General features: G+C 45.1%; 2 protein-coding genes across 2 annotated transcripts; both read right to left on the bottom strand.

The window, feature by feature from the left end:
* Positions 1-16,417: 16,417 nt before the first annotated feature.
* On the bottom strand, positions 16,418-19,526 carry LOC109752992 (prohibitin-1, mitochondrial). The gene is made up of 5 exons (XM_020311920.3): positions 19,233-19,526; positions 18,971-19,087; positions 17,940-18,110; positions 17,632-17,844; positions 16,418-16,854 (listed from the first exon to the last, which is right to left on the bottom strand). The coding sequence occupies exons 1-5, from the start codon at positions 19,401-19,403 to the stop codon at positions 16,657-16,659; spliced, it is 870 nt and encodes a 289-aa protein (XP_020167509.1). The 5' UTR covers positions 19,404-19,526; the 3' UTR covers positions 16,418-16,656.
* A 4,571-nt stretch (positions 19,527-24,097) lies between these two features.
* Positions 24,098-25,901, bottom strand: LOC109782726 (uncharacterized). Its single transcript, XM_020311924.3, has one exon. The coding sequence runs from the start codon at positions 25,849-25,851 to the stop codon at positions 24,574-24,576; it is 1,278 nt and encodes a 425-aa protein (XP_020167513.1). The 5' UTR covers positions 25,852-25,901; the 3' UTR covers positions 24,098-24,573.
* Positions 25,902-27,012: the final 1,111 nt, after the last annotated feature.

The raw sequence follows: 27,012 nt of genomic DNA, 5'->3' as shown, positions 1-27,012 counted from the left end.
ACACTTTCTTGTGCTCGGTTCAGCCGTGCTTCTTCATTTCAAGCACATTGGCCACAATGTTGGGTGAGATGCAGTACTAGGCATCGTTGTATGTGGTGGTTACCTTGTTGACAATGAAGAACTCGCATCACGCATGGAGCTCACCCATGATCGGCTAGTTCAACGTGAAGTGATACTGGCTATGTAGAAGTGAATTATTGTAATTTTGTAAAAATAAAGGTGTATGTTGTTCTTATCGGTGTCCGTGTATATTTTCGTTTGCCTCTGCACAATTTATTCTACGAAATGTAAATGCGTACATCAAATGTGAATATTGTTTTTGCTACACCAAAATAAATTTTCAAAGCGAGAAACAATGCTTCAATCAATATAGAAAAAAAGTTCTATACATATGATCCAAAAATATGTTCCGACTGCAACATAAAAGGATGCTTCTATTGACAAAGAATTAATAATGCTTCCATGCCACCTAAGCATGTTTCGTTGCACAAAAATGCATCTTCAATAATAATTATTGTCTTATATTTGTTTGTTAGAAGAAAATCATAACTTACCAGAAAAATTGGATAACAAAAGATATTGGGAAACGCTTCCTATCTATAGTCTGGAAAGACACCAACGTCAGACCACTCAAATGACGTTGATTCAATTGAGATTGGACGCTTAAGATTCTGCCTCGTATGTAAATAAAAAAATAAAAAATATGCAGGCAACTAACCACCCGCAGTCCCCGCCTCTTAACCTCTCCTCCCTAATCCCCCCTGGTTGCCCAAACTGAAACACGAGAAAGTAAGAGTTTCCAGGCTACCTTGAAACGGTCATGCATGCCGTCTCAGTCTAATTGCATATACTTCACGCGATGCATGTTTAGTTGCATCTTTCCACAAATATAAAATCAAATTCACACCAGGAAATTTGGGGGATTCACTACCATATAATACCACCCTCACATGGATTTTATTACAGCCTAAATATAAACTATTTTTTGCCAGAAAATATGCCATCTTTAGCTATTTATAGCATCTTCTTATTCATCAAAAAATATCTGCGTTGAGAATATTCCATCTCGAATTCGCTTAACCACTATTTCTTGCTCTTCATCCTTTGGAAATTTTGAAGGACAAGGTGGTGTATCAAGAGCATCACAATATTCGCATTGCTCGTCTCCTTTCAGAACTATCCTCTGCATGTTGGGGGCTCGCTCTAGAATGGATCTTATAAACGTAAATTGATGTCGTAGTGACCTAAAGCCAATAAATTCTAGCTCTTTCAAAAGAGAGTTCTTCGATCCATCGAAGTGCATTTCCCACCGAGGAGTCCTTCTTTTAGGGTACCACCGTCTGATTTTTTCATCCAAATCACATGTATGTTCCCATACCTATATTTGTGTGACCAATTCAATAAATATGTAAGCATTAAATCACTTTCCATTAAAGCGGAAATCTATAGTAAGCTCTAAATGTTGAGAAGGACACAAAAGCAATATAATTAAAGAGGAAAATAGTGCCAAAGAGATCACCTCAATATGTAACATTTCAATACATGGTGCCGCCACAAGAAAAGCTATTGTCCATTCAAGGTAGAATTCAACAAAGATGCCACGCACGGATAGCTTCCTTAGCTTATTGAATGCAGGGAGGAGTTGCTTCATTTCAGGTTGAATCCAAAGCTGGTCAGAGGATTTAAAAATTAAGTATATAATTCTCAAGCACAGTGATGAGATTATAAAATAAATTGTAGCTATGTTGATTCTCTGTCATAGATGAAAACATAATGAACGCAAAAAGGGAAAAGAATATGAGTACTTGGCTGAGACAAACTACAACTTACATTTTCTCCTTTGAAATCCAATGTGAGAGTATGTACGCAAGTTGTCCCACGTAGAAGCTCGCTTAATTTAAATTCAGGTTGACCACACATCGCATCACATATGAATTCTAGTTCCCCAAGAGACGGGACAAATTCAAAGGCCAAAGGAGCTTCGTGAGATTCCCAAATATTCCATCCGAGCTTCTCCAGTTTCGGAAGGCAGACCAACTCAAGTCTCTCAAAACGACTCTTGGCGAGTTCTAGAACACGGAGTTCTGAGTTTGGTGCATCAATCTTAAACGGAGGGTGAGCACCAGTATCACACCGAGAGAGGCATAGATGCTTAAGTTGCTTGCAGCACTCAAACAACAGATGGTGTGTATCCAATTTGTCAATGCGTACATTGTATAGGGAGAGCTTTGTGAGGAAGTGGAGCACACTAGGGTAGGCAATGAAAAAAGCATCTATTTCTTGAGCTCGCTGCAGCATATCCTCCTCACTACGGTCCAAAGCATCTACCTCATCAAGAATGGTGAGATCCAAATCTTTCAACAAACCACTGTCAGTTGCAGCACCTATGAGTGGGCCAACTTCGCGCAAGAAAGTGTTGATCAGGTAGATCTTAAGATGCAGAGTAGAGATGCTGGATTCTTTATGCCGGTTACCCAAGAAGCTCCGGGTTGCTTTGGTTAGAGAGGCCATTGCTTCCTCCGTGTCCTTCACCTCTATAGGGTTGAGGCCAGGAATTGGTAGGAATTTTTTGGCATTAATGCTGATCTCGGGCAGCAACCAAGGAAGGCGCCTCCACTGTGTTGACAGCGCACTTGTCCGTGCAGCAGTGCGTACATCGACTCTCGCCAAGATGGACAGTAAAATATCATCTGTCAGCATGCTGAGTCTATCTTCCTCTTTTGGTTGCTGCGAAATTATGAATCTATTTAGTTAATGAACTCCTATATTCATCAATTCAGAAGTAGATGTTCAAACAAAAATTCAGAAGTAGTTCAAAGCACTGACTGCGCAAAACAGAAGGACAAAAGATTATCCATGCGACAAGAATTGTTTGTATCTAGATACAAGTGTGTGTGTGTGTGGGGGGGGGGGGGGGGGGGGGGGGGCAGGGCGGCGTCCCGCATAAGCCCGCCAAAATTAGAAGTTAGTTTTTTTTTTGATAAAAGAAGGGCTTTCACCCCTTCGGATTTTCATTAAGGAAAACCATGATGTTCGAAGCTACAAAGAGAAAGAAAAAAACGACAGAACTACTCCCAGCTCCAGCAAATCCCAGGAGGGAAATGTATCAGAACTGGGCAAGACGATAAACCGAGAATTAGAAGTTAGTTCAAACTGAGCCAAATCATTAGGGAAACGCACAACTAAGCTGATCTTTTTTTGCTACGGAGTGGGGCGGATAAATATTTGTATGATAAGTAATTGTATGGGCTTTTTTAGAGAAAAGGCATGGAGCCCGACTTTAGATTAATGAAGCCATCAACCGGCTAGGATACAAAGGAGCTGATTACAAAGGTCAAAACTTGACAAAAACTGAAGTATCGCAGGCGAAACACGCTTGAAACCAGGAGCTACGCATAGCAAAGCTGCAAACGCCATCGCCTACACTAAGAAACCACAGTCAAGCCGCCGGAGCGCCCACCGCGGCAAAAACGGCAGAGCAGAGGCCAACCAGAGACGCCGACGAAAGTGGACGGGAGAGGCTGAGCCGCATGGAGAGAAACCCGGCTCTGTCGTCGACCCAAAGGAGCCAATGTTGGAGAGGAGAAAGCGTCTCCCCTACGTCCATACCGTGCCACTACACGAGGACGCCGAACACCGGCCAACAGCCCACGGTGGTACCAGACAAGAACCACTGAAGGATGCGGACAGCCAATCGCCTCCCACATCACCGGTGGCCTAGAAAGCAGCGCACCGCCGCCGCCACCATGCACCAAACACCACAGCCGCAACCTCCGCCCATCCCTAGGACGACGCCTCCAAGGAGGAACACGCCGCTGGAACGCCGCCGTCGTCCGGCCCAAAAGGCCAAGGCTTTCACCTGGGAACGCGGGGGAGGAAGAGAGGAGACGAGATTGGAAACTCGACGCGCCCTCGGGGGGGGGGGGGGGCAGGGCGGCGTCCCGCATAAGCCCGCCAAAATTAGAAGTTAGTTTTTTTTTTGATAAAAGAAGGGCTTTCACCCCTTCGGATTTTCATTAAGGAAAACCATGATGTTCGAAGCTACAAAGAGAAAGAAAAAAACGACAGAACTACTCCCAGCTCCAGCAAATCCCAGGAGGGAAATGTATCAGAACTGGGCAAGACGATAAACCGAGAATTAGAAGTTAGTTCAAACTGAGCCAAATCATTAGGGAAACGCACAACTAAGCTGATCTTTTTTTGCTACGGAGTGGGGCGGATAAATATTTGTATGATAAGTAATTGTATGGGCTTTTTTAGAGAAAAGGCATGGAGCCCGACTTTAGATTAATGAAGCCATCAACCGGCTAGGATACAAAGGAGCTGATTACAAAGGTCAAAACTTGACAAAAACTGAAGTATCGCAGGCGAAACACGCTTGAAACCAGGAGCTACGCATAGCAAAGCTGCAAACGCCATCGCCTACACTAAGAAACCACAGTCAAGCCGCCGGAGCGCCCACCGCGGCAAAAACGGCAGAGCAGAGGCCAACCAGAGACGCCGACGAAAGTGGACGGGAGAGGCTGAGCCGCATGGAGAGAAACCCGGCTCTGTCGTCGACCCAAAGGAGCCAATGTTGGAGAGGAGAAAGCGTCTCCCCTACGTCCATACCGTGCCACTACACGAGGACGCCGAACACCGGCCAACAGCCCACGGTGGTACCAGACAAGAACCACTGAAGGATGCGGACAGCCAATCGCCTCCCACATCACCGGTGGCCTAGAAAGCAGCGCACCGCCGCCGCCACCATGCACCAAACACCACAGCCGCAACCTCCGCCCATCCCTAGGACGACGCCTCCAAGGAGGAACACGCCGCTGGAACGCCGCCGTCGTCCGGCCCAAAAGGCCAAGGCTTTCACCTGGGAACGCGGGGGAGGAAGAGAGGAGACGAGATTGGAAACTCGACGCGCCCTCGGGAGGGGACCGGCGCAGCAGCGCCGACGCCGTCGAGGTCAACGCGAAGTAGACCAGGGGTTTCCCCCGTTCCAGAGCTCCCACCGCCCCACGCCCAAAAGCCAGATCTGGCCGAGCGAGCTGAAGCAAGGGGAGGAGGCCAGGATCCAGAGATCCGGTGGAACCACCGGAGCATCCCGCAGCCACGGAGGACCTCCACCGCCCTACCGCCGCCCACACGGCCGGAAGGAACGGCCAGCTCCCGCGACGCCATCCACCGGCGAGATCCGCGCCGCCATCTCCACCCGGGGCCGCCGCCCCGGCTTCCGGAGCCCCCTGCGACGAGGCAGGGCAGCAGAGCCTCGCCGCCACCTTCATGGGAGGCCGCACAGCAGGGCCGGCGGAGTCCTCGAGCGGCGGCGGGGAGGAGGAGAGGGGGGAGGAGGGTTCGAGGCGCTAGGGTTTCGGTCGCCCTCGAGTCGCCCACGAGGGGCGACGCGAGAGCCTTGGGGCGGGGGGAGGGGGGGTCCAACCAGTCCTGTAATTGTATGGGCTTCTACAACAAATCAAGAACAGATAGGCTCATGAACAACTGGTAATAGCCAAAAGGGCGAGGCGGCCATGCTTATATTCTTGTCGAGAAAATTCAACAGTAGAACAATCCTAGCACGATGGGTGAGGGGGAGCAGGGAAATCTCATCCAAAGCAGCCGTGATCTACAATTCACAATCATCATATTCCTAGGGCTTGTTTGGGTTCGAGAATTCGAGTACCTGATCGATCATGGTTTGGAGGAGGTCGAGCGGTGCTCTTGTGTTTAGGGTTTTGGTGGGAGAATTGCGGCGAGGAGGTCGCCGGACGAAGCGGCGGCGCGTAGGTGCGTGGGCGGAGGAGGCCTTGAGCGAGCAGAGTCGATCGAGGAAGAAGAACCAAGGTACTCCTGACACGCGGGCCCAGTTGTTTAATGATCTTTTTTTTATCTCCCGAGGAGCGTTAATATAAAAAGCTCTGTACTTGCAGTTCCAATGTTCCATACATGTTTTGGATCTAGACCTCAACTCAAATAGCTTAGGTATTCGCCTCCATTTCTTTTTATTCTGCATATAAGATTTCTCAGAAGTCGAACTTAGTAGAGTTGACCAAATTTATATTTAAAAATACCAACAGTTACTCTCTCCGGTCAATTTTACCTTCATATATGAATTGTCTGAAGTCACAATTCGTAAAGTTTGATAATATTTAATATGAAAAGATTTCAAGATCTACTATACTAAACTTATACGATACAGAAAATAAATTTATGGGATATATAATGACATCTACTATACTAAAGTTATACGAGAGAGAGAGAGAGAGAGTGTGTGTGTGTGTGGCGAGGTCAGTGTGCACTACAGCGGAGAAGGCTAGCGCCACCTCACGTGGGTAGGGATCCTGCCGTAGCATGTTGCTGGTTGCGGGCCTGGAGTGGCAGCGGAGAGAAGGAAAAAGGCCGGCAGAGATCTGGGGTCTAGACGTGGTGTGGGACAGTGGGAGAGAGAAGGGAACGAGTGGCTGCGGGAAATGGATAAGAAGGTGACGGGGAGGAGGATTGAAACGATGGGAGTGGTGGGCGAACCCTAGTACGGGCGGCGCGGCCCCTGGTGACGATCATGGAGATCGACCGCCTGGGGGGCGGCGCGGTGCGGAACAGGTGGCGGCGGCTAGGGTTTGGGTCGAGATTAGGCTGATACCACGTTAGAAGGAATAGAGAGGGATTAGTGAAATTGTTGTTTATTGCTTGAGCCTCGTGGGCATATATATAAGAGTACAATAGCCAACTTGAAGTACAAGACAAGGCAGAAAAAAAACTCTATTCTATCATATACTTCCTAATAATCATTATAATACTCAACAAAGATAAACGTCCTCGCACCACCGTTACCACATCCGGTCGAAGATGCCATGGAAAAGGATTCTCATCCTAGTTGCCAAGACCAACCACTGCAGATTACACATCAACAAGGAGACAACGCTTTTGACAATTCAATGACACACTATCCCGCAAAAAAAAAAAGTTAATGACACACATTCGTTGCTGTTGTGCCCGGCCAATAAACGTCCGGACAAAGGTTTTTACCCCGGACGTGAATTGATGTTTCAATCACCATATTGATGATGAATATTTTGGGAGTCACACCAGCCAGTGCTTCAAGCTGGGCCGGAGTAGCGCCAGTGGACATCTGGGATGGATTCCCACCTTAGACCGTCACCACGACAATCAGGAGGCTGACCGGTCATTGTTAGCCATGCACGTTGCCTCTCCTATCCTAGGTACGTATGTGCATGTCTTTTTTTTTTGAAGGAGGCTTACCTCCTGCCTTTGCATCAATCGATGCATGCAGCCATATTATTAAAATCAAAACAAGGTCTTAAATTTCACGGAAACTCAAAATTTGAGCAAGAAAGATAAACAAAACTGTAAAACGTCACACCCGGCAAGAAAGCGTCACATCCGGCTTAAAAAACAGGCTACGATGCCTACACACCTAGCCTATTATTAGCTCGCCATCCAAATCGGCTGAAGATAGCCCGTGCAACCGTCTCCCATCGACTGCACCCAATAACCATAAGCTCCATGTAGTCCGCATGAGTGAGTAACGATCACATACGGATCCAGGTTGTAGCTCTGTAGATAACCTGCAAAAAAATAGTGAATTTTGCCCATTAAAAATCATATCATATCGCGTGTTCCATATAGCCCATAATAGTGCACATATCTCTATCCGAATATGTTTAGCTGTGTGCATGTCTACCCCATTAAGCCACGTCCCAAATAACGTGTTTATACTCGTTGGAGGATTAATGTTAAAATATTCACACACAAAACGTTAAAAGCTATATGAATGGATCGCCATAACAGTTTTGCAAGTGGACATTCGAGAAAGGGGTGTTTAATTGTCTCGTTTTGATCACAAAAACAACATCTAGATTGACCGACCCAATTCCTTTTCATCAGATTATTTTTGGTCAAGATGACTCCTTTGTGGACAAACCACATAAAGATCTTGATGCGGAGTGGAACTTTAATTTTCCATATGTGCAAAGACCTCGACAATGGCCTGGAATCAATTAAGTCCAAATACATGGATTTGACAGAGAATACTCCATTCGTGGTTAATTTTCAACTAATTGTATCCGCCTGATCTGAAAGTTGAACATCCATCAACCTACGTACCAGGTGTAACCAAGCATTCCAACGTTCCCCTACAAGAGATCTCCTAAATTGGATATTAAGTCGTACTGAGTTTAATGGCGACATAATCTTTCTTACGTTGCACAATATTATATAGAGGGGTATTGTAAGGCCAGGGGCGTCTCCTCTAGCCAAGTGTCCTCCCAGAACCTAGTAGAAGTACCACTACCAATTAGGAACTTCACCCGCTGAAAGAAAGTTACTTTTATCTTCATTAACCCTTTTCAAAAGGGTGAGTCTGTTGGTCTTGCATTCACCTGGGCCAAAGTCTTAGTATATATGCAGGTATTTATTCCGTAAGATTTGTACCCACATGCCTTTGGTCTCCGTCGATAATTTGTATAACCATTTGCTAAGCAAACATCTATTCTTTACCTCTAAATTCCCGATCCCTAACCCGCCCTGGTCTTTGGGTCTACACATAATATCCCATCTAGCTAGTCTATATTTCTTCTTGGCTTCATCGCTTTGCCAGAAGAAACAGGATCTGTAAAAGTTCAATCTTTTCCGTACCCCTACCGGTACTTCAAAGAAAGATAGGAGGAACATTGGCAAACTCGTCAAAACCGAGTTAATCAACACCAGCCTTCCTCTGTAAGACATGAGCTTGCCCTTCCAGCAGCTCAATTTTTTTTCAAATCTATCTTCTATACATTTCCATTCTTTGTTCGGTTAACGTACGTGCATGTATCACAACAGAGTCAATTGGGAGATTAAAGGAGAGATTCTTAGGAGATACGCTATCTTGTTTTGTTAACTGCTCCTTCCGTCTCATAATGTAAGACATTTTATTGGACGGAGAAAGAATTTATTTGGCATGTATCACAACAGAGTCGGTTGCCCCATGTATCATGTATACTGTACATGTGAGTGAGTGAGTCGGCATGTGTAACTTCATGTTTCACGAGAGGGCGTGTGTATGAACCCTATTGGGCCTAATACTCAAAGCTAACTATAGTTCGATTGATGGCCTAGGCATTGAGCTATCTTGTGGCCGGTGAAACTGAAACACGAGAAAGTAAGTTTGCAGGCATCCTTGAAACGGTCATGCATGTTTAGTTGCATCTTTCCACAAATATAAAATCAAATTCACAACAGGAAATTTGGGAAATTCACTACCATATAATACCACCCTGACATGGAGTTTATTACAGCCTAAATATAACATATTGTTTTGCCAGAAAATATGCCATCTTTAGCTATTTATAGCATCTTCTTATTCATCAAAAAATATCTGCGTTGAGAATATGCCATCTCGAATTCGCTTAACCACTATTTCTTGCTCTTCATTCTTCTTTGGAAATTTTGAAAGACGAGGTGGTGTATCAAGAGCATCACAATTTTCGCATTGCTCGTCTCCTTTCAGAACTATCCTCTGCATGTTGGGGGCTCGCTCTAGAATGGATCTTATAAACGTAAATTGATGTTGTAGTGACCTAAAGCCAATAAATTCTAGCTCTTTCAAAAGCGAGTTCTTGGAGCCACCAAAGTGCATTTCCCAGTGAGGAGTCCTTCTTTCAGGGTACCACTGTCTGATTTTTTTTCATCCAAAATCACATGTATGTTCCCATACCTGTATTTGTGTGATCAATTCAATACATATGTAAGCTTTAAAAAATCATTTTCAATTAAAGTGAAAAAACTATCTTAAGCTCTAAATGTTGAGAAGGAAACAAAATCAATATAGTTAAGGAGGGAAACATTGACAAAAAGACATCACCTCAATATGTAATATTTCGATACATGGTGCCGCCACAAGAAAAGCTGTCATCCATAAAAGGTCAAATTCAACAAAGATGCCACACACGGACAGCTTCCTTAGCTTATTGAATGCAGGAAGGAGTTTCTTCATTTCAGGTTGAATCCAAAGCTGATCAGAGGATTAAAAAATAAGTGTAGAATTCTCAAGCAAAGTGTTGAGATTATCAAATAACTTGTACTATGTTGATTCTGTATCATAGGTAAACACATATACAACGTACCTCTGAAAGATGCAACAACGTGAACACAAAATGGAAAGAATATGTATACTTGGCAGAAACAAACTACAACTTACATTTTCTCCAACAAAATCCAGTGTGAGAGTATGTATGCAAGTGGTTCCATGTAGAAGCTCGCTTAATTTCAATTCACGTTGACCAAATGTCGCATCATATACGAATTCTAGTTCCCTAAGAGATGGGATAAAATCAAAGGTCAAAGGAACATTGTGAGATACCCAAGTGTCCCATCTGAGCTTCTCCAATTTTGGAAGGCAGACCAACTCAAGTCTCTCAAAACGACAATTGGTGAGTTCTAGAACACAGAGTTTTGAGTTTGGTGCATCAATCGTAAACAGAGAGTGATCACCAGTATCACACCGAGAGAGGCCTAGATGCTTAAGTTGCTTGCAGGACTCAAGCAACAGATGGTGCATATCCAATTTGTCAATCCGTACATTGTATAGAGAGAGTCTTGTGAGGCAATGGAGCACAATAGGGTAGATACTGAAGAAATTATCTATATTTTGGGCTCGTTGTAGCATATCCTCCTCCTCAAAATTTGACTCCCAAAGATCTATCTTATCAAGAATGGCGAGATCCAATTCTTTCAACAAACCACTCTCTACTGTGTCACTTACCAGTGGGCCGACTTCGCACAAGAAAGTGTTGATCGGGTAGATCTTAAGGTGCAGAGTAAAGATGCTGGTTTCTCTATGCCGGTTAACCAAGAAACTCCTGGTTGCTTTGGTTAGAGAGGCCATTGCTTCCTCCATATTCTTCGCCTCGATAGGGTTTTGGCCTGGAACTGGTAGGAATTTTTTGGCATTAATGCTGATCTCGGGCAGCAACCAAGGAAGGCGCCTCCACTGTGTAGACAGCACACTTGTCCGTGCAGCAGTTCGTACATCGACTCTCGCCAAGATGGACAGTAAAATATCATCTGTCAGCATGCTGAGTCTATCTTCCTCTTTTGGTTGCTGCGAAATTATGAATCTGTTTAGTTACTGAGTTCTTGTATTCATCAATTCAGAAGTAGTTCTCTGTTCAAAATAATAATAATTCAAAAGTAGTTCTTTTGCGGGGGAATTCAAAACTAGTTCAAAGCACTAACTGCGCAAAACAGAGAAGGACAAAAGATTATCCATGTGAGAAGAATTGGTTGCGCATGCTTATTAGAGGATAAATATTTGTATAATAAGAAATTCAATGGGCTTGTATGACAAATTATGAACAAGAGAGGCTGGATGAACAACTGGTAATAGCCAAAAAGGAGAGGCGGCCATGCTTATATTTTCGCCTCGGAGAATCCAGGGCGGCCGTTGCACCTTATAATCTTAGGAGTGACTCCCCCAGAAGCCATATTTGTAGCGTTGCCGATTATCACAGAACCAAATTGAACAGTGGAACAATCCTAGCACGATGGGTCAGCGGCGGCAGAGAAATCTCATCCAAAGCAGTCGTCATCTAGGACTAGAATTAATTCACCATCAGCCTACTCCTAGGGCTTGTTTGTGTTCGAGAATTCGAGTACCTGATCGATCATGGTGTGGAGGAGGTCGAGCGGTGCTCTGGGGCTTGGCGGCGGCGCGTGGGTACGCGGGGTGGAGGAGGACGCCTTGGGCGCTGGAGCAGAGTCGATCGGGGAACAACAACCGAGGTGCTCCTTGACACGCGGGCCCAATTGTTTAATGATCTATTTTTTTATCACGCCAGGAGTGTAGTAAATATATATTTTTGAGAGCAAAATTTATATCTATTCATCAACTGTCAAGTTAGTGCCAAGAACACCAAAAATAAAAATTACATCAAATTCCGTAGACCGCATAGCGACGACTACAAACACAGGAGCGGGCATCGCCCCTCCCTTGTCGGAGCCGGGCAAATATTATTGCAGTAGACAGTCGGGAAGTTGTCGTGCTAAGGCTTCATATAACCAGCGCACCAGAACAGCAACCATCACCAATGAAAAGAAGCGTAGATCTAAAAGATTCAACGTGCATACACACAGACGTAGACGTACGAAGACCGGATCCAGGCGGATCCGCTGAAGACAAACGCCGATCAGATCCCACGAGATCCGTTGGAGACATATCTCCACACGCCCTCTGACGATGATGGAAGCATCACCAGGACTAGGGCTAGTCTGGAAGAACCTTATTCCATCTTCAAGAATCGCCGCCTCCTCGCCTTCTTAGCATGGCACAAACCCTAATAAAACTTAAAAAAGAAAGCACCTAAAAAAATAAAAAAGCCACTAAGTGTCTGAGCGTAGTAAATATAAGCTCTGTAGGTCGAATGATCCATACATGTTTTGTTATATATAATTCAAAAGAATTTTATGATCTCCTCGACGTCAAATCAAATAGCTTACACACTCAATTTCTTCTTCGCATAAAAGATTGGTCTAAAATCAACTTAGTAAAGTTTGATCAAATCTATTTAAAAAATATCGACATGTACAATACTAGAGTTATACAATATGAAAGTTAATTTCATAATGCATCTAATGATATTGATTTCATTTTGTGAATATAGATGTTTTTTCTATAAAATTGGTAAAACTTTACGAGGTATGACTTCAAATAAATCTTACTTTTGAACTGCACAACCTACAGTTCACTAATTTTTTTGCCTGAAACGAAGAGCAAAGAACAAATTAACGGCATTTCTTGCTCCTTATGTACTAGTGAAAATGTTTTTCTAAACCGGTGAACACCCCCTTTCCAAGCTGGACCGGCCCGCGCGACAGATTCAAACTCGCGATCGCTACGTTCAAATATAAGCAAGCTAACCATTAGGGACATCGCAACACTTGTGCCTAGAATTTTATTTATTTATTTATTCTTCCCGCGGTTCGTGGAAGCTTCCAGCCGGATTTCTTTTCCTTTTATCATTTGCAGTTTTTCCTTGACCGGTTTTTGTTTGGTTTTTTCTTTCTTTTTCTGCTTCTTTTCATTAATATTTCTTTACATTCTCCTTTTTCTTTACTTATTTATTATTATTGTTTTTCTTCTTTTCTCAAAATGCATGAACTTTTTTTAAACTTAACGAACTTTTTTTCAAAATTGATGAACTTTTTTCAAATTAGATTAAAAAAATCAAATTCAATGAACTTTTCTTTCAAAATCAATGAACTTTTTAAATTTAGATGAACTTTTTCTCAAAATTAATGATTTTTCCAAATTCGATGAACATTTTCCAGATTCTTTTAACTATTTTTCAAAATCCATGAACATTTTCAAAATTTGATGAACTTTCTTCAATTTTTGTGAACTGTTTTCCAAATTCAATGAACTTTTTTCAAATTTTTTCTCAAAATCATGAAATGTTTTAAAGCTTTGTGCACTTTTTTGAAATCCATGAACATTTTTGAATCCACGAAAAAAATCAAATTTTTTTCGTTCTTTTTCACTTCGCAATCAGGCCCTACAGCTGCTTCGTAATATAGGTGAGATAGATTAATTGCTTCATAATATAGGTGAGATAGATTAATTGGATTTTTTTTGTTATAGAATTCTAAATCGAGCATTAGGTCGGACATAGAAAACTCTTTTCAACCTAAGCACTCTTGAGCATCAAGCAATTATATGGCCTGGATTCGAAATGGATACAACCCTTTCATGTCTGGATATGCACACCTACAGTCCATTAATGTAAATTCACCTTCCATAGTAAGTCAACGTTTCCCAGTCAACCGCGACGGGTTATCAAAGGCGTGTTTGGTTACATTGCCGATTCAGCCTGGCCCGACGATCCTGGCTCTATTGAGCCGGTTTGAGGGGATGCAGGCCAAAAAATCCCAGATGCACATAGTTTAGTTGCCTGCATGCCCCTAGTTGCATGCGATAAACATGTTTGACCAGCGTGTGTTTGGTTGCAACCTGCATAAGGTGTTGTCACCACTTCTATCTAGTGGTGACCTTACCACACACAATCTGAACATAGTGCCAGCTAGTTAAACAAATGACAGTTCATCCTAACTACAATCAAATGACAGATCAAATTATTAAGAGCCATTGGCTAAATAGGGGATAGTTCATCGGTGTTGCTGCTTCATCTTCCTCTTCATCTTCCTCTTCTGCTTCTGCTCCTTCTGCTGCTGCTTCTTCTTCCTCTTCTTCTGTGCTTCTGCTGCTGCTATTTCTTCTTCCTCTTCTTCAAATCCTGCACTGACCTCTGTTAAGCCACATTGCCTCTGCCCACTCCAACCTTTTGTTCTTCCAACCGTCATTGTCAAATGCCTCCACACCATGGCCAGAGCTAACAACATCGTCAGGCTCGACCTCTTCCTCCTCAGGCACGTGTTCATCAAAGCCCCACTGGAGGATCCAATTATGCAGAATGCAACAAGCAAGAACTAGCTTAACTTGAGTGGGGTATGGGTGGAATGGCTTCTGATCCAGGATCTAAAACCTATTCTTCAGAGCTCCAAATGCCCTCTCAACAGTTACTCTTAAGGCTGGAGTGTCTGAGATTAAGCAGCTCCTGTGCAGTCCTAGGAAAGTTCCTACCAGAGAACTCGTTGAGATGGTACCTAGTTTTCCTGAAGGGTGGAAGAACACCCGGCCGACATGCATAGCGAGCATCTCCAAGGTAGAACTTGCCGTCGGGGATGTTGATCCCATCAGGTCGACTCATGCTGTCAGTGAGAATGTTTGCATCATGCGCTGACCCCTCCTAGCCAGCCAGCACATATGTGAACCTCAGATCAAAGTCAACAGCAGCAAGCACATTCTGGCTTGTGTAGTGCTTCCTCCCCCTGTATGCTGCAGACTGTGACCTAGGAACTCTGGCAGTGACATGAGTACCATCTATTGCCCCAATGCAGTCCTGAAAATGGCATCACTAGCCTGTGTTAGTGCTGAACTTGCACAATACAAGCATATCAAGCCATGAAAAGTGTATATTGTCAATGCTCACCTTGAAGTATGGATACCATCTTGGGCTTCCGCGAATCTTTGGTGGAGTCTGGCAAGATGGTCTCCTGATCATCTCTCCTCTAAGCTCCCCAACAGCAGAAAGCACCTGCTTGAAGTACCTAGAGATGGTCTCCATTGACCTCCTGAACGTGTTGTGAATGACCCTGAACCTCTGGTTATGGCCAACAACATGAAGGAACATGACCACTTGCTCTTCGACACTGATGTTGATGCTATCTTGTAACGGCCCCTGCTCTTGAAGGTCTCGACAAGCCTGGCAAATGGTGCTCTTTTCATTCTAAGCATCCATAGAGCCTCGGCGTCATTGCAGTTGTAGATGTAGTTCAGATTTTGGATCCTCTCCTGTTCCTGGGGAGACAATGGACCATAGCGGATCAACGGTCTCCCAGCACGATGAACAGCTCTCTGGTGCATGAACATGACCCATGCCTGAATCACACTAATCAGTGCTGCTGCCTGGATTATCAGCCTCATCCGTGCGTCCATAACCTAGTCGACATCGACGGTTCGTTCAGTGGGAAATCGATCCTACACCTAGCTTAAAGGCCTAACCACTGAGCTAACAAAGGGGGAGGGGTGCTGCTTACCGGCATCGGAGACGAGGACGGCGTAGGGGGAGCCATGGCACAGAGTAGGTCAACCAGACGGTGGCCAACAGCAAGGGGAGCACTAGATCAGCCGCAAACGCCGCCGCCTCTTCCACCGCCGCCGCCTATCGCGCAGATATGAAATCACAGCCGCCGCCGGTGGTGAGGCAGTGAAGAATAAAGGGGGGCAGTGGCTATGGGTGAGCGAGTGAAAGGGGGTGAGGCTAATTTGGCGTCGGGGCGGCGCGCCAGATTTCCATCTCCCGCCATCCCCCCTCGCCCGCGCCTCGCTCCTGCCCAGCGACCTCGCGCCGCACTCAGCCTGATTCGCGAGAAACTGCCGGTCCGAGGGTTTCCAACGAGCCAGGCTCTGAGCTGCTTTGAGAAGCGTGCGATGCAGGCCCAACAGGAAAACCAGGCAACCAAACAGGTCTCTCCCTTCCCGCGCAACCAAACATGTCTCTCCCTTCCCGCGCAGGCCTGGTTGGGCTCGGTGCGGGCAACCAAACACGCCCCAAGCCTAGGGGGAAACCGGTGACATGTCGTGAAGCAATCTTCTACATGTGCCGGCCCACCATTATGCGCACGTGAGTGCATCGGCAATCCCGCACGTGAGTGCATCATGCGCACGTGAGAAGTTTTCAGAAGCCATAAGGCATCAGAACAGGCCCTAAAATAGAAGGCACCAGAAGCAATGACGTTCCGCAAGCAAACTAAGCAAGGTGGCTCAGAGAACTCGCATAACCAATGAAATGCGCACCATGAAAGAAACAAGCCAAGATGAACATGAAAAGGCCAATATAATCACCACATAACCGCCCAGACGTTATAAGCTACGCACAGCGGTAGCAGCTGACAGGTTCACTTGAAAAGTGCACAAATAATTCACAGTAGCAAGGGCGTCTTTCTTGTTTTCGGGTCGGGAATGCTAGAAACTAAGCGTTCGTTCCTCTCAAAAGTACTCTTCTTCCATGTAGACAAGGCTGGCGGCAGCCGCAACATGCGTTACAGGAGACGGTCTCATTTCTTGTTGTTGTTGTTCAACATCTTGAGCGACTGGAGCCCAAGCAGCAGGTCACCCGAGTCGAGGAACACCTTGTTGTTGGAGGCTGCAATGGTGTGGGCGATCTCCCTGGCGGCTTCAATCTGCCTGAGCGCCACGAAAGCAGGGTTGTTGGCGATGGCATTGCCAATCAGCTCTGCACTCTTTGCCTCTCCCTGTTCAGATACCAAACACAAAGGCGCATCAATCAGCGTTTGAATCAGGTGCGGTGCTCTAAAATTAAACAAACTCAAATGTACAGCTAGTGTTACGCAAGTGCCACCAAACTCAGAAAAAATGTAAAGAAATGTACAGAGCTAAGATATAAACAACACTAGCAGTATGCCCATACTAACTACCACTGGAACATAGAAAATGTTTAGTCTGACACTAAATTCAGTCATATGAACATAGCACTGGAAGTCTGAAACTATATTCAGTCATATGAACATAGCACCGGAAGCCTGAAACTATGTTCAGTCATACGAACATGCCACTGGAAGTCTGAAACTACGTTCAGTCATAATAACATGCCACTGGAAGTCTAAAACAAAACTATGGACATAGCAATCCAATCATCATATGAAATGTAGAAATTTAATAGAGTCAGGCTCAAGTGCTCCCAGACTCAGCAAATGCAGGGACATATATGATGATTTGGAGACTTAAACAACACTAGCAATATGCCTCTACTAACTACCACTGGAAGCCTGAATATAGGTGAAGCCATATGGAAACCATGTACCATAAACGTAACAAATGGATGTACATTTCTACCAGTGTTTGGCTCAAATGCGCTACCAAAACTCAACAAGTTTAACGCGATATATGATGAATCTATGAAGACATCAAGAACACTTGCAATATGCCTCTAGTAACTACGATTGAAACAGTAAACAGGATAAGAAGGTTTAGTAGTGCGAAAGAGAAATATCTAGTCCCGTTTTGCTTACCTGTGCCCTGATAATTGCACTTTTCTTGTCTTGCTCAGCCTTCTCAACAATGAACTTGGCACGCTCAGCTTCCTGAGCAGCAACCTGTTTGGCTTCAATGGCATGAGTGAACTCTTTACCAAAGCTTAGACTGGTAATGGACACATCATCCAGAGCGATGTTGAAGTTCTTCGCCCTCTCTGTCAGAATCTTCCTGATCTCCCTGCTCACAGCCTGCCATTAAATAAAGGTCAGTAACATATTCCAAGCAAGACCAGATATAATCTGCTATAGCATGGAAACACACAGCAAACATGGCAAAGCTGTACCTCTCTCTGTGTGATTAGCTGACTGGCATTGTATTGGGCAACCACAGCTTTGAGTGTTTCATGAATGATCGAAGGCAACACTCTCTCATTGTAGTTCTCCCCCAGGGTCCTGTACATAGTTGGTAGTCTCTCTGGCATGGGTCGTGTAAGAACACGAAGACCAATTCTCACCTGTCCAAATTATGAAGTGGAATCAAATACATGCAAGGAACTGCAGTTCAAAAGAAGTGCGTGAACACTAACAAATTCACATAGTCAGAATGATATAACTTGCTCCGCATCAGCTAGTTGTCTTAAATCAACATGGCAACAGATAATGATGAAGCAACAAAAAAGTACTTGTGACTGCTGTCAACAGATTCAAAGCAAATGAGTTGAAATGATTATTGACAGGCAATATATAATGACAACCTAACAGATTAAAAGCAAATGAGTTGAATGCTTATTGACAGGCAATACATAATGGTGACCAGTGCTAATTGATTAAAAGCAAATGAACTAAAATGATTATTAATAGGCAGTAGACACTAGACAGGAAAGAGGCTACATACAATGCTGTAAGATTTCATAGACAGCTGGTATGGGTTGCATTAAAATCCAATGAGTCAATAAAAATTGACTCCACCAATGCTAGGTATGCCATAACAGCTGATGTCGCAGTAACTGGAGACTCAGAAATGAAAATGACAAACACCTGATATGTACCAGATTCCACCCACCTATCCAAATTGGCAAACAATTCAGATGTGCTCAATCGCCTCGCAGGCTACAGTTAGAGAGTATGCGCAGAAATGACAATGCCAGAACCGTTTTACATGTACCAGACTCGGTCCAAATTGCTAGCTAATCACTTCACATGAGCAGAGTATCAACAAATATCAACAAATAAGACTCGTACAGGCTACACTTGCAGAATATCAACAACATGTCCAACTAAAAGCAGACCCCTTGGTCGGTCCCAGGCATGGATTTGGCCCGCACATAAGCAGTAAATCGGGCGGTGGGAAGGGATCAGGACAGGAGGAGGTTACCATCTGGAGATCCCGGCTCCCGGAGGTGCTCTCGACGAGGTTGGGTCGCGCGCGGACGTCGTAGATGATGGGCCTCTCGAACCACGGGATGACGATGTGAGTCCCCTCGGGGTAGACCTGGACGGACCCGCCCCAGAAATCAAACGCGTAAGGGACCCGATAAATCGCGCAGAAAAACAGCAGGGAGCAAGCAAAATCCGTCGCGCGCGTCACCGGCGGCCGAGATCCGCGGATCCGTGGGAGGGGAGGGGGCGGCGGCTACCTTGTCCTTGATCCCCTCGAGGCGGTTGAAGACGATGGCCCGGTGGCCTCCCTCGACGTTGTAGAGGGTCTTGTTGCCGAGGTAGAGCGCGGCGCCGCCGAGCAGCCCGAGCTTGACCAGCGCGCCCGCGCCCGCCGGCGCGCTCGGCATCCTGGCGCCCTTGAAGTTCATCTCGCTCGCCGGCGGCGGAGGTCGGGGTTTAGCTAGGGTTTACTCGGCCGATTTGGGGGAGAATGGGATGCGGAGGAGGAGGAGGCGGGCGGAGGGATGGGGAATAGGGGTGCGGGAGGAAGAGCGGGGTGGGTGTTAAGTGGGCCGGGCCGGTGGATCGGGGCCGTCGGATCTCGAAGGGACGGCGCGGATGATGCGGTGGGGCGCGTTTCTTTCCTCTGCTGCAAGAAAGGGGAATGGAGGTGCTGGCTTCCGGCCCAAGATGGTCTCGTGCGCCTGACTCCTGGGTCCCGCACGGGTGGGATGGTTGGGGCATTTCTCTCGTGTGTGGATGGTCAACTTGCCCCCGTGCGCAACTAAAAAAGATTATTTTTGTTACAGGGACACACCTAAATAAGTTGCGCTCGTGCACAGCCTAAAAATAAGTTGCGCTTGTGCACTTGTCGTTGTCATTTAACTTTTTTGAGTGCGCCCGTGCACTCCTGCACACCCAAAAACTAAGTCGCACTCCCGCACACGCTGACGCTCCCTCTGTTCCAAATTACTTGTCGCAAAATGGGTAAAAATGGATGTAACTAAAAGAAAAATACGTCTAGGTACATTTATTTCTTTGACAAATAATTTCAGATGGAGGGAGCAGTAATTAAGGACGGTAAAATCGAACCCATTTCGAACTCTCTCACACCTTCACTGATTTAGGTCGTTGGATTGTGCATCTCGGCCGTCCCTGGCCGTCTAAGGCACTGCTTTCATCCGCATGAGCTAATAATGGGCCAAATGTACTGGGGTTGCTATTCCCGCGGCTGAATTGCAAGCTTCTCGTTCACTGACATTCCATGACATCGGATGCCGAACGAACGATCGTGATTTGTGCTCCGCGTCTTCGTAGCCCCGCCCACTTCGCTCCCCTTCCCGCACCCAACCAGCTCCCATGCGTGTGGGATGGTTGGGGAATGGTCGCGCTGGCTTCCAGCTTGCGCCCATGCGCATGATAAAAACTTTTCTTTTTTAGAGTAAAACATGTTCTTACAATCATCGAAAAACAGTAGCCGCCACGCAGGGCGAAACACTATTCATTAACAAACCATCTGAACCAACCAAGATCGTAACAAATTTCGCAAATCTAATGGGCAACATTGTTTGCCTCTCACCTCATCCTAGCCAAGCTCAAACTGTGCAACAGATAAATGATCCTAAGCACTTTTCTTAAATCCATCAAGGTAGGCATGTCCTAGCATTGTCAGGAAGAAAGGAGTGCACAAATAAACAATCAGTTCCCAGGTCAATGGGACAGTGTGTGGTAAGTCCAATGTAAAGGCATGCCAAACATGTACGGAGCTTAGCTCTTTCCAAGTTAGAGCGGGCCGACAAGAGAATTCCGTGTGGAAAGAAGGACCTCACCGATCGATCCTCTCTCAACAAACCATGCACTTGAGCCATGCTCAGCAACAAAGTTGGCATCCACATTTATCTTTACACAATCCATCTGAGAGGGCATTCAATCATCATGAACCTCCAGCGTGGTTGCACTTGTTTGGTGTTCAGCAATCACTGGTTTACCCTTTCCATTACACCCAACAAGCAAGGTGCCATGTAAGCCATCAACAGAGGACCTATAACTATCTAGAAAATTAACAAAGTGCAAAATGGACCTCGTCCATCCCTAAATATCACATTGTTCTTTAGATGTGGGGCTCTCGGTAAAATAAAAACCTCTAATCGCACAATATTTCTCACATTATCAAGTAAGACCAACAACCAATCTGGACCACCAGAGTTAACAAAAACCTACTCTTTAGGAAACTCCCAAACCTCTATAATAGCCATACGTAGAGCTCGTGCCCTTGTACAAGAAACAATAGTATGGAAAATATCCTCATCAACATTACCGCAAATGTATCTCAAAAAAGCATTACCCCAAATGGAACAACATACCAGAAATAGCACAACGGGCTGGCATCATATTAACTTGGACGGACAGACTATTAGATGACACACGCCACACAAAAACTTCAATATTCTGAGGCACATTAGCTTTCTAAATGACATTCCACAATTTCCTCTCCCCATTCAACCCCACTGCATTGCCTATTATCCTATTATGTTTCTTTAATAGAAGAGCAAGATTGTAGGCACTGTTGACTGAGAATAAACCGCTATTTTTCATAACGTGAAGCCACAAAGTCCGCGCCCATATAAGGAATCCGAAGGTTAGAAATCTCGTGGCAACAGGTGGATAAAACAAATGTCTCACAAGATTCACATCTCATCTTCTTGTTCTAAGAAAGAAAAGATCATCCGTCAATTTTAATCTTGTTCTATTTAACTTTGCAATAATTTTAAGACCTAGATTGCAGGTAAGCCAATTATCTTTTCAAATATTCACATTACTGGCGTCCTGGACCCTAACACCTTCCTTCAACAACTCCAGGCCATATATAATACCTTCCCCACAACGTTGAGGTAGCCTTAGGAAATATTGTGTCCAGTAAATGCATGTGAGGGTAATATTTGGCGTTTAGCAATCTCGCACATAGATACTTTGGTTTGATCAACAAATGCCAAGCCTAGTTAGCCAAAAGAACCTGGTTAAATGAACGAAGGTCACGAAAACCCATAACTCTGGGTCCTATAAGCATTGTCGGTTTTATCTTAAGCTAACCAATGAGTTTTCCACCTGCTCTTGTCATCCCTCCACTAGAAATTACGGATCACCTGGGAAAGCTCATCACATAACCCACCAGAAATTTAAAGATCCCATAGCATAAGTAGGTAAGGCTTTGATAACCGTTTTAATAAGAGTTTCATTAGTCCCACTCGAGACATATTTCTCCATCCAATTAGAAAGTCCCTTAAGGAACTTATCTTTAGTAGACTGGACCTTACCTGCCTTCATGCGTCCCACTGGAACGTGCAAACCATGATACTTATCCTCGAGACCATCAACTTTGCCTCAAGGATGACCCATAGTAGAAATTTGATTTTCTAAACTGCACTCCTTCCCGACAATTGTCCAGTGCCCTTTTCATACATAGGTAAAAAAAATTGACAACCATCGTGTCGTAGCATTGAGGCTAGAAAATAAATGACCATCGTGGGGTGGCAGGAAACTTGGTACAGATACACGCTCATACCGATGACCTGACGCGAGGAGACCTTGCAGGCACAAGGAGGCAACGGATGGGGCAATGGATGAAACAATACTCTTTTCTTTATTTCAAAATTGGCCCCTTGGATGGATGGGGAGCTCCTCTATTTTTAGTCCATTCACGGTAAACATTCTTGAAACAGTTGACCAAAAAATCAGATACATTAGTTGCTTCTCCCTCTTGGCTGCAGTTCGTCTTTGCGCCCATGGTTATAATTGGTCTTCAAATAGCTAACTTGACCTCCATTTTATGTTTCACATAGTTTGCTTGACTTTTGGGCTGTAGTTTGTCCCTGTGCCAATTGGCGCAACGAGTTGTGGTATTACCCGTTGGGAGGAGGAGGGGGCCGAATTGGGGTTGTACCCCAAGTAGGATTCGACCCCCAAAAGAGGGTTCAGCCTCCTCCCTTTCCTTCTTTTCGGGCATCCCACTTTGGGACCTTTTGGCCCATTAGGGGCTGCCCTCTTGGGTCGGCCCAAGAGGAACTTCTTCCCCAAAAAATAAAGTTCTTTGTAACCTTCCGAAAACTCTTCATATGTAGATCCGAAACTTTTTCGGACATGTTATACCTTTCTGGAATTCCTGAAACCCTTCTGGGACCAACCGAAACACTTCTGAATCCATCCAAAACACTTTTCGTGCTCATTCTCTCAGACTTTAGTTCTCATATTAATTACTACCTGTTAAGCGTGTGACCCTACAAGTTTGGAAATAAGCGGACATGACCGAACACTTTCGTGTTAACAACTAGCACCAGGATCTGGACATCCTTGATAACCCTCGCCTATTTACGAAGTTCTCGAGCGAACCTTTTGTTCCCGAATACCATTCCCTTTGATTCACAATACCTTACAAAACCAAGGTGAGATATTATCAGTATCCTCGTCATCGACGCATTGATCACTATACCATTTATCCTTGTTACCGATTTGTTCTCTTTACTCGTATATCTATATTCTGGTATCCCGTGATCTTAACACATGTGTCTAGCCAGACGATAATGATACCGTAATACCGAGTGGGCCTATAGAGTATCTCTCTATCGTTTGAGAAAATCTCAGTCTTGAGCTATCGATACTGAGACATACATTTCTGGTATACCCGTAAGTTACTTTTATTAACATCTAGTTACGAAGTGACTTTCGGTAACCCCAAAGTAACTATCCAGTATGTTAGCATACAATATCTCATGGCATAAGGAACTAAGTAAATGTTAACGCTTTATATGAAAACACCAAGAACATAGTAACAATGTGACCTCTCGCAGGAATAAAACTACCCGACTCCATTGTTCTGATAACAAGGTGTTCTCATAGTATCATAACAATGGCCATGATCAGGAAAACATGATCATCGTCAATGCATGAGCTTGTATAGGCATGCCTAGGGATCATATTGTTATTTATGTTTCCACACATGCAATGAGTTTCATCCAAGTCTCATATTCAAGAGTCAATGCAATTAAGGCACATAATATAAAGTTAATTACGAACATGGAAATACAATAATACATTTAATATCGCCTCCAGGGCATATTTCCAACAATATACCTTCATCCAAACATTTGACATTGATGCGTGTAACATTGAAACTTGCACTACATAAGTGTACAACTAGCTGGCATTAAGTAGTTGTAATTTGCTACTCCATCTAACATTGAAATTTGACATTGATGGGTATATGATTCATAGCCCAGTCAGCAAAAATAAGAAAGCGTCACACAACACAGAGAAGGAGATAGAAAATCACCACATCTAGACATCCACGATGCAAAGCGGTACATACGGAAACATGCTTGGTCTACATCAGTTGCAGGCCATCGTTGCTGTTCAGGTCAACATTTATGTAAAAGTTTTGTAGATATTACAGGGAAATTTTTATTTTGAGTAGGAAACGGTATGCTATATCCATGAAGTTACAAACTATGATTGGCCCCAATAAGTGATTGTGGGCCACACTGAACTTGGACAAGGACATGTGAGCTCTGTCAGGGAAGACATAATCAACCCACTAACAGATCATTAACCTCCAGTTACGACTCTGTCGTTCCCATATACGACGTGGTCACTCCCAGATACAACATTGTTGTTGCCGGTTACCTTATTGTTCCCCCCGGATACGGTATTGCCATTCCCATTTACGACATGGTCGTTTTCAGATACAACATTGTTGCTCCCAGATACAACATGGTTGCTACCAGTTAGGACATTCTTGTCCCCAGATGTGACAGTATTATCGCTCCCAGATACGGTGTTGCTGTCACCAGATACAACAGTGTTGTCATTCCCAGATACAACATTGCCCTCCCCAGATTTGACAAAGTTGTTGGTCCCAGTTATGACATTTGGTTTTTGTTGTTGCAGTGTTCTTCTATTACACTTCACATAAAATGACATGTTAGTGAAAGCCATACCCGGTGAATGATCAGCGGCGGTGAGACCCTTGAGCAGTGTCAATCCCTTGGGTACCTCACCAACCAATGAATTATTTGAGAGATCCAGGTAGTGAAGGTGGTCAAGTTCACCAATCCACAATGGAATGGTGCCAACCAGTTGGTTGCTGGCAAGGCTGAGCGACTTGAGTACGTTGCAATCCGCGAGGCTAGTCGGGAGTGACCCATTGAGGTAGTTTGCGGCAAAGTCAACCGAAGCAAGAAGTGGCATGCCAGAGAAATTGACACGGGCAAGCGCACCAGACAAGGAGTTGTTCCGGAGGCTGAGCTCACGGAGAGATGACAGTGACGATAGGGATGGCGGCAATGATCCAAAGAAGTTGTTGGAGTGCATGACCAAATGCTCTAGTGACGTAAGGTCACAGAACATGTCATCTGGGAGGCGGCCGGAGAAGCGGTTGATGGACAAGTCTAGCAAGGTGAGGACCTTAAGCTTGTGGAGGCGCGAGCTCAGCTGGCCAGTGAGCTCGTTGGATTCGAGTGAGAGCTTCTGCAGCCCAACAAGGCCAAAGAGCGCCTCAGGAAGTGATCCCGTGAAAGAGTTGGAGCCGAGAAAAAGCTCCTCCAGCCGCGTGAGGCCCGCCAGAGAGGCTCCTGGGATGGGCCCCGCAAGGTCATGCCCGGGGAGCCGTAGTGCCGTGACACGGCCGCTGGCACCATCGCAACCCACACCTTCCCAGCTGCAGCACGAAGTGCCGCGCCACGCGGCTCGAAGAAGGACACCCCCGCCGCTGAGGTTCCCGGCAAAGCCCCGCAACGCGCGGAGGTCGTCGGGATGGCACCATGCCGCGCGCGCAGTGGGCAAGATAAACGCCAATAAGAGGAGCAGCAGCCAGCATTTCGTCATGGTGGTATACTGGTATATGTAACTATGGGTACACAGACGCGAGAGCTCAGCAGGAAATAATTTTGGGGTGACACGACAACGCTCTAGCTTGGCTCAAAAACTGTTTGGGTGGTGCATCGTATCTTATACACGTGTGGCTCAAAAACAATAAGTGGTGCTGGATATGGTACACGGTGCTGTCCGTCGACTGAATTCGTGGGTGGCCATGCGTTGCAAGTACTAGTCCGTGCCCACAACTGCCAGCTGCCAAACTTGATTTTCAGGCATGTCGACTGAAATTCGTGGGTGGCTACGAAATAGAAGAATATCCGGGCATTGCTACGGACCATAGAAAAATAACGTCTCTGACAATATGATCATGTATGTCTTTTCCTCCTCATTGGACGCCATTAAAAATGAAGGAAGTTGTGGAAGCAAAAGAAATGAAGAAAATTAGCACAAAGCACACACTTGATGATGCACCATGTAGCCATATAGCGTCCTGGATAAGACCATCAACAAATATAGAACCAAGTTGATAAGAAACTGAATTTGTTTCTTCAGCGCTGGTGCAGATAAGCCTGGGCTCAGAAGTGGATTATCGGAGTAATGGACTCCTTGCACAATAATAATTGGTTGACTTGTGCATCCATAACTTGGATGACTAAGCACCACAGGATAACCATGCGTCCTGAAATAAGCGAAGTGTTGCTGAATCAAATTATCCCAGGGGAAGAAGGGGGGCACCATGTGCATGCTCCAAGATACCAAGAGGTCGCCTCGACAAATATCAAGAGAAACCAATCCACGTCTTCACATGAACGACCCTGCTATGCTCAGTTTAGTGATTTAGACTAGACATATATATTATAAAATTGGAAAGAAACAAGGAAAACCTAGATTTGAGAAAATAAATGGCCACACAAAATCTGCTTGTAAATTTGTACTCCCTCGGTCCCATAGTGTAAGACATTTTTTAACACTAGTTTAGACGGAGGGAGGGAGTATATAACAAGGAGCTAATCTATCCTTAAGGCTTCTGCTCCAGAGGTGGAGATGTGGCAGAAGGCAAGGCGAAAGATGAACAACCAGAGGCGGCAGCAGCAGGGATACCCCGCGGGTTCCTCACTCCACAAACTCATGTCCTGGGCTAAAATTAGACATCCCGCTCCCTCCCGCTCC

The sequence above is a fragment of the Aegilops tauschii genome, chromosome 5 (assembly GCF_002575655.3).
Source record: "Aegilops tauschii subsp. strangulata cultivar AL8/78 chromosome 5, Aet v6.0, whole genome shotgun sequence".
Lineage (NCBI taxonomy): Eukaryota > Viridiplantae > Streptophyta > Magnoliopsida > Poales > Poaceae > Aegilops > Aegilops tauschii.
Note: the sequence above shows the minus strand (reverse complement) of the source record. Positions and strands in the feature narration are given on the sequence as shown.

Excerpts from the sequence above, each read along its gene's own strand:
- LOC109782726 (XM_020311924.3), bottom strand. The coding sequence starts at position 25,851 with ATGACGAAATGCTGGCTGCTGCTCCTCTTATTGGCGTTTATCTTGCCC.
- LOC109752992 (XM_020311920.3), bottom strand. The coding sequence starts at position 19,403 with ATGAACTTCAAGGGCGCCAGGATGCCGAGCGCGCCGGCGGGCGCGGGC. Across the intron at positions 19,088-19,232 it reads TCGAGGGGATCAAGGACAAG|GTCTACCCCGAGGGGACTCA; the intron begins GTAGCCGCCGCC and ends GGGTCCGTCCAG. Across the intron at positions 16,855-17,631 it reads GTGCAATTATCAGGGCACAG|GGAGAGGCAAAGAGTGCAGA; the intron begins GTAAGCAAAACG and ends GTATCTGAACAG.